Source organism: Lactuca sativa, chromosome 8, assembly GCF_002870075.4.
Source record: "Lactuca sativa cultivar Salinas chromosome 8, Lsat_Salinas_v11, whole genome shotgun sequence".
Lineage (NCBI taxonomy): Eukaryota > Viridiplantae > Streptophyta > Magnoliopsida > Asterales > Asteraceae > Lactuca > Lactuca sativa.
The window spans coordinates 337,147,751-337,154,966 of NC_056630.2; the positions used below are offsets into that span (position 1 = coordinate 337,147,751).

The 7,216-nt window shown below is 37.3% G+C and overlaps 1 protein-coding gene across 1 annotated transcript; it reads left to right on the plus strand.

Moving 5' to 3' along the window:
* The first annotated feature begins 1,159 nt into the window (after positions 1-1,159).
* Positions 1,160-6,972, plus strand: LOC111896584 (uncharacterized). The gene is made up of 5 exons (XM_052766799.1): positions 1,160-1,310; positions 1,560-1,699; positions 1,787-3,448; positions 4,054-4,569; positions 6,913-6,972. The coding sequence occupies exons 1-5, from the start codon at positions 1,160-1,162 to the stop codon at positions 6,970-6,972; spliced, it is 2,529 nt and encodes an 842-aa protein (XP_052622759.1).
* Positions 6,973-7,216: the final 244 nt, after the last annotated feature.

Here is a 7,216-nt window from a genome sequence, read left to right on the forward strand (position 1 = left end):
TATTATTTAGAATAAATAATCTTAACCAAGTTGTAGAATATGTCACAAGGTTTCTGTACATATAAAGAACGCCGAAATTCGAGTTATAATGAAGAAGTTATGGCCCGTCGAAGTTTCGAGACGAAACCGGCACGACACCGGGAAGCATAAATAGTGAATTTATGATAGAGCAAGATTTAGCCTTAGCGACCTAAACGAAAGTCGTAGAATATGTTAAACCGAGAAAATCCATGAAAAGAACGACCAAATATGACTTCGTATGAAGAAGTTATGATTTTTCTAAGATTTGGCTTAGCAGTGCACGACCCGAAACTCGAATTTTAGTTCGAGCGGTTTTTGGCTTCCATGACCTAAATGAGAGTTGAAGATTGTTGGGTCAATATTTTGGTTTATACTTTGCTTTTCTAGGAAATTGATTTGTTATGTAATATTGTATATGTGTTTACGGTCAGGAAGTGAGTTTACGACCGTAAACAGAGTTTACGGCCGTAAACTCAGTTTGCGGCCCAGTCCAGTATATATAGGGGTGAGGGGTGTGAGGAAAAGAGTGATGAACACCAAGGAGCTTAAGTGTGTGCATTTGAAGGTGTTCTAGAGAGAAAGAGAACAAGTGTGTGTTAGTGTGTGTGAGTCTTTGTATCCGGATCTTCAGTCTAATCATATCATACATAGATTCATCATCATTCTTCTTCTCCTTCTCTTCTATTTGATCTGACATCATCCGTTTGATTGGGATTCCGCACCATCAAACGGATCTGATTGATACACAAGCATTTTTGGGGACTTACAATTGGTATCAGAGCAGTAAACTGGTATCAAACTCATCCGATCGAGATTTTGTGTGTTCAAGTTGTTGTTTTCATCGATTGATTGTTGGATTTTGCGTTCTGAGCTTTGAAGAAACATTTCGTCTGAAAATAACGAGTTTTTAAAGACTGTTTGAGAGTTTGCTACCAACCGTAAACTCTGTTTACTGTTCATTCAGAAACCGTAATCACTAAAAACTCCTACACCATAAACCCAAGAACCGTAATCCCATACCGTAAACTCTGTTTACGGTCGCAATCATTTCAACTACCCTCAACCGTAAACTAATTTGAAACTGTCAAATCATTTTCAAATGGATTCTCAAACTCATTTTCAGGAACTTGATGCTGTTATGGGCACTACTACACGCATTCCGAGATTGATGTCTACTGAAGGTTTTCCCGAGTGGAAATACAGAATCGAGAAGTACATCAAAATGAAAGATTTCAAGATTTGGAGAAGCATACTTAGAGGTCCTGTCAGAGTGACTATGACCGTCGGAGGTCAATTGATTGACAAAGCTATTGAGGACTATACTGATGAAGAATTTGAACTAGTTGAAGAACAGGAAAGAGCATTAGCCACCTTAACCATGGCATTATCTCCTGATATTGCTCAAGGTTTTCGTGAGTACACTTCTGCTAAAGCTCTATGGGAAGCTTTTATTGAGGTCTACGAGGGCAATGAAGATATGAAAGAAAGTAGGCAGGACATGCTAAGACAGAAGTTTAACATGTTTAACTACATTCCAGGAGAAACCCTCGAGGCTCAACTGCAAAGATTCACCGCTCTCACAACTGACATGAACATTTCAGGGATCTGTTTGTCCAAGTCAGAAATCAACAAGAAACTTCTGAATGCAATTCCTCGTTCATGGGATATGAATGTTGCTGTAATTAAGAAAACCAAGGACTTGGTTCGTCTCACTGTTGCAGAGGTTATGGAAATCATCAAAGCTTGTGACATTGATGACAAACAGAGAGAAATCAACCATATGAATTCATATTCTACTACAAACCTTGTTGTTTCATTCAACAATACAGCACTATCATCCTTCATGACTTCCTCAGGTCAAGCTTTCACAGCTCAACAACCTCAGACTCAAACCCTCAATGCTGCAACATCCATCCCTCAACATCAACCTTCAAGTGTGCCATCTCAACAAACTGTTTCTGCTTCCAATGTGTCAGCCAAAGTCTCCTATTCAAACACCAAAGAATCTGATGAAAATCTTGCTCTAGCCACTGGGCTAGTTAATTGCTACAATGCCTTTGTAGCCGGAGATTTTCCACCTCAGCTATCCTTTGCTGACTTGGACCAGATACATCCCAAAGATGTAGAGGAAATGGACATTACTTGGCAGATTGCCATGGCTGTTTTTAGAGCCAAACAATTCGCCAAGAAAACAGGGAAAAATAACTGGGCTATGAATGCTGACAAAAAGGTGGGATTCAACAAAAGTATGCTGAGATGTTTTAATTGTCACGAGCCGGGTCACTTTGCTCCTGACTACCCGAAGCCAGATCGCAGAGTAAACAACAACCGACAGATGGTCGCAGTGGGAAACAATCGTGTAGGAGCTACAACCAATGGAGAAATAGCTATGGTTGTTCAATCATTTGATTGGGAGGATCAAATTAAAGCTTTAAACATCACAGGGTCAGAAAATACTCATTTAGCTCAAATTGATGATGCTGCTTCAAAGAACAATGATACTGATCCTGAGGCAGAAATGATGGAGCTGCAGTTTGCCCTAATGGTTTCCACCTCCTCTGAGCCCAAGAAAAGCAAGGTAAATCTACCGTCTTGTTCTTTTGCTTGCAAAGAATATGTTACACTTCTTCGAAATGAAATTCAAACTTTACGTAGGCGAGTAGAGGACCTTAAATATGAGGGTTATCAACTTAGGAAGGGACAGAAACCACTTAAGGCCCAACTAGAAGCCAAAATAAAAGATTTTAGAAAAAGTCAATCAGAATTCAGTAAAAAGTGTGAAATTTATGATTATACTAAGACACAACTTGATGTTGTGACCAAAGAACTTGATGAGTTAAAAATTAAAAGTGGAAAAACAGATGTGAGTTTCAAAAATTATTATGCTTCTAGTAAAATAGTTGAGTCTTTGTATGAAACCCAATTGAAATTTAAGGAAAATCAAAACAAGGGTTTAGGGTATGATTGTGTTCCTCCTCCTTTTAATCATTACTACACATCAATCCCTTTGACACAGAACGAAACTGACAGGGAGCCACATCTTCGATATGGCAAACCTGCTGGTTTTGTTTCAAGAGGTTTTATTAACATTGAAAGTACTAATTTTTCTACTTCCTCTGCAGATACACCCTTAGATCAGGCCAAGTGTGAAGCTGGGGAATCTGTTTTTGTTTTTAATTTTGATTTTTCTATTGTGAACAAATTTGAGTGTGTTTCTGATGATAAGACTGAAAAAGCTCCTTGTGTTAGCTCATCATTGGATAATGTTGAATTTAATTTTTTCGATATGTCTGATGAATTGTTTGGTAATTCTGATGCTTGTGATTCTCATGAGGAATCATCAACTCCACAAGTTAAATCAAATGAGGCACCCTCACTTGTTTCTCAATCTAATTCTCATGCATGTTCTTCTAAGAAGAGTAAGAGTGTCTGTAAAGAAAATAAATCTGAAAAATGCAATTCAAATTCAAATAATAAACAGATTTGTTTTAATTGTGGAGTTGGTGGTCACATAGCTAGAAACTGTCAAAATAGGATCTTTGTAAACTATCTGTCACCAAGAGGGGAGAATGAGTCTCGAGGAAGGTCTTTAATTAGAAAATCCTCAAGAACTCATTCTCAAAGTAAGGATCAGAAAGATAGTAAGAACAGAAAAGGGGCTGTTTTTCAAACAAATAAAAAGGATTTTACTAACAAAACTCGAAACAGGTTGTCAAAACCGAACAAGGCTCAGCCAAGATCGGTTTCGTCAAAAAGCAATTCTAGATCTTCTACTAATTTTGGTAGAAAATCCAGAAGGTCTATGCAAAATCGTGTGAAGTCTATTTCAAAATCATCAGAGACTGTTGTAAAACCTAAACTTCAATGGAAGCCCAAATCACTCTCAAGTTCATCGTTACCTCCCTTTGAAGTGATTAGAAATGAAGATCCTAATTTGCAAATTTTAAAGTCTAAATCAGAAAAGATGAAAAGGAAACCCAGGACAGTGATGACCTGGGTTCCTAAGTCTAAATGATTCTGCTCATTTTACAGGGACAGTTGTGGAGGAATATCGTCCGTCCTTGGTACGTCGATAGCGGCTGTTCCCGGCATATGACTGGAGACATCTCCCAGCTGAGCAAAATTCAATCTTTTAATGGGGGTTATGTTTCCCTTGCGGGCGGAGACGGTGGAAAGATCACACAACGCGGAACTGTTACAAATGGAGTATTGAGCTTTGAAAATGTCAACTTTGCACCCGAGTTAAAGCATAGTTTGTTGAGCGTTTCTCAGATATGTGACAAAGGATACTCAACACATTTTACTGATAAAGAGTGTATGATTCTCAAGCCTGGCATCGTCATCCCAGAAGAATGGATTCTAGTCAAATCAAAACGGGCTGGGAATGCCTACATCATTGATATGAACAATAACCTACCTGAACAAGTCACTTGCTTATTCTCAAAGGTTTTCGAACACAATGCAATGCTATGGCATCGAAGACTTGGTCATGCTAATGCGAAAAACCTGAATCGTCTTGCGAAAAATGAGATGGTCCGAGGCCTTCCCGTCAGAGACTTTATCACATTTGAAAAGTGTGTTTTTTGTGCTCAAGGAAAACATCATCGGAAACCACACTTGCCCAAGCAAATCAGCTCAATCAATCAAGTGCTTCAACTATTGCATATGGACTTATTTGGTCCGTTCAACGTGTTGGGTTTTGAGCAATCTAACACTTCCTAAGTGTGCATGCAACCCCAATAAACCTTGGATCTATGTTTGTCTAAATACATGCAAAATAATAATTTTTCCAAGGTTCATAACCTATCTAACATGGCATGGGGTACTTTTAAACATAAAAGAATTAGATGAGATTACATACCTTTTGATGATGAGTTCAATTCCTAAGGAGTTTGAGGGCCAAGCACCAATAGTGTGAATGCCTCAAATGGAATCACAAATCACCACAAACTCTTGGAAAACTTTAGAGAGAGTGTATACACACACATAAAATCGGTCACACACAAAACACACACGCTAGTCACACTAGTGGCCATTTCATGCAACATAAGCATGCTTATATAGTGTACATGATTAGGGTGAAACCCTAATAACCCATGACCTTTCCTTTTCCAAGGATCCATGGGTTAAAAGCTCCATGGATCATCCATGGACTTCCATATAAGCCTGGCCCATTATTTAATTAGTCTTCCTTTTAATCTCTAAATTAATTCATAATTAATTTAAGACTAAGACTAATTAAATAACATGACTTCATATTAATATATTATAACTTATAGTATATTAATAATCATATGTGTATAACTCTCATAAAATTATCCATAAATAGTTTGGATGAAATGCAACCCAAATGGACCATGCCGGGTCGGGTCAAGTATATACCAAATAAGTTATGGACTTAGACACCTTATCCAACAGACTCCCACTTGGATAAGTCTAATAACTATATTTGCGTATGTTACTTCAGGAACCAACCAGCAATCGTAGCTCTCGAAAACTCTGTTGAACTATGAAGCACCATTTTAGATAAGTGATCATAAAATCCTCTGTTCTCATGATATCAGCCGGACAAATACATGGAACAACGTCATACTTATTATCCAGCAGTTTGTTTCCCGATTTTCGATTTGTTTGACAAAGAACTTAATCGAACACATCAATTTTAGTTCTGACCGGCCGGTACATAGGTCACAACAAAATCATCGAGGGGCCCAGATATCGCTTCTATTTCTAGAAGGAACAGATAAACTTCGACTCATATGCTTGTTCTACTACTTGTTGAATTGTACACAAAGACACGTTTTATAACATCAAGTTACTGATGCGTTTACGTGCAATCAATGCACAACCAACTCATAGGTAACAACTCATATCTCTAGGTTTGAAGATTTATATGATATTACCGTCTCACGATCACTCGAGATAAATTCCATGAAGTGATACAAGTGAGCGTGGGTTTATTCCAATACTCATAACTTATGAGCACTCATGAATGTTGTAGCAACCATTGCTATGACTAAACCCATTTAGCCATCTACAAACTCGATTCATGACAGTCTTGATTCATACCTACTTCCAACATATGAACGACTGTGGAGTGTTTAAATAACTTAGTCATTCGGAAAGAATAACCTAGCTATTCTGGAAGTCAAAACATGCAAAGTGAAACACAATAATAATCGAATCCAATATGGTCTCAGAACCCTTTTGAATATAAATAGAACCACCTTTTATTTATCACCATATTGATTACACATTATTCATTGTATAATGTTTCAAACAATCAACTTAAGACTTGAATAAAAAACAACAGTCGTCCCATGCTTCTAGCATGTACACTTTGTTTTTCTAAACAATAGTTATGCCATACTCCAAGTATGCACACTATGTTTGTCTATGATCCTTACATTGTGATGTAGATCAATTGAACATGATTCCAATGATACTCATTTCACAATCCCAAATCCTTATTTTAAATGTGAGAATCCCCGATTCCTATCATTTACCAAAAATCTGTTAGATTTTAAACTTTTATGCAATGTTCCTCTTGTAAAGATTATGCATAAAGTCACCAAAACCTTGTCACCAGTCAGTACAGAGTATTCCAAAGAAGGTCAACTTCTAGGGAACGGAAGTCTCATATTCAAAGTAGATTGCTTTGAACATCCTTCTTGCATTAAGGTTTTCTAATCTTACATAGATTGAATAACTTCCACCTATGGAGACATTTCCATAGTCCCATTTTGACTATCACTTCTGTTGGGCTGAAGATTATTTTGATGTTGCGTCTTTTGGGCTCGTTAGTTTAGCCTTGTATTCTTCGGTTTGGGCCTGTCCAACCGAGAGTCTTTTATGTATTGTATATAAGTTAAATGCTTGCATGCATATTAGGTTAAGATTGCTGAGATAATCGACATAGCGATTCATCAAGAGTACAACATTTTTCTTTAATCGTTCTTGTAATCTTCTAATCCTCTACAGTTGATGTTCTTAATCGAGCTCTTCTAAGGATTTTATTTAATCATTCGACACGTTTGATTCAAGCTGTTTTGCTCTTATTATTGCGTTCTTATTATTTTACACTCATAGACTTGTTCAAGATCTAATCGATCTTCATAGATTAAAATTTGTTTTAATCCCATCAATTGGTATCAGAGCGGGAGGCTGTGTAATCGATACACATCTTTTCTGTGAA

Bases quoted from the DNA above. Each gene is read 5' to 3' on its own strand.
- LOC111896584 (XM_052766799.1), top strand. From the start codon at position 1,160: ATGGGCACTACTACACGCATTCCGAGATTGATGTCTACTGAAGGTTTT. The intron at 1,311-1,559 runs GTCAATTGATTG...ACTACATTCCAG, and splicing joins AGTGACTATGACCGTCGGAG to GAGAAACCCTCGAGGCTCAA. The intron at 4,570-6,912 runs GTCAGAGACTTT...CATGCATATTAG, and splicing joins AGATGGTCCGAGGCCTTCCC to GTTAAGATTGCTGAGATAAT.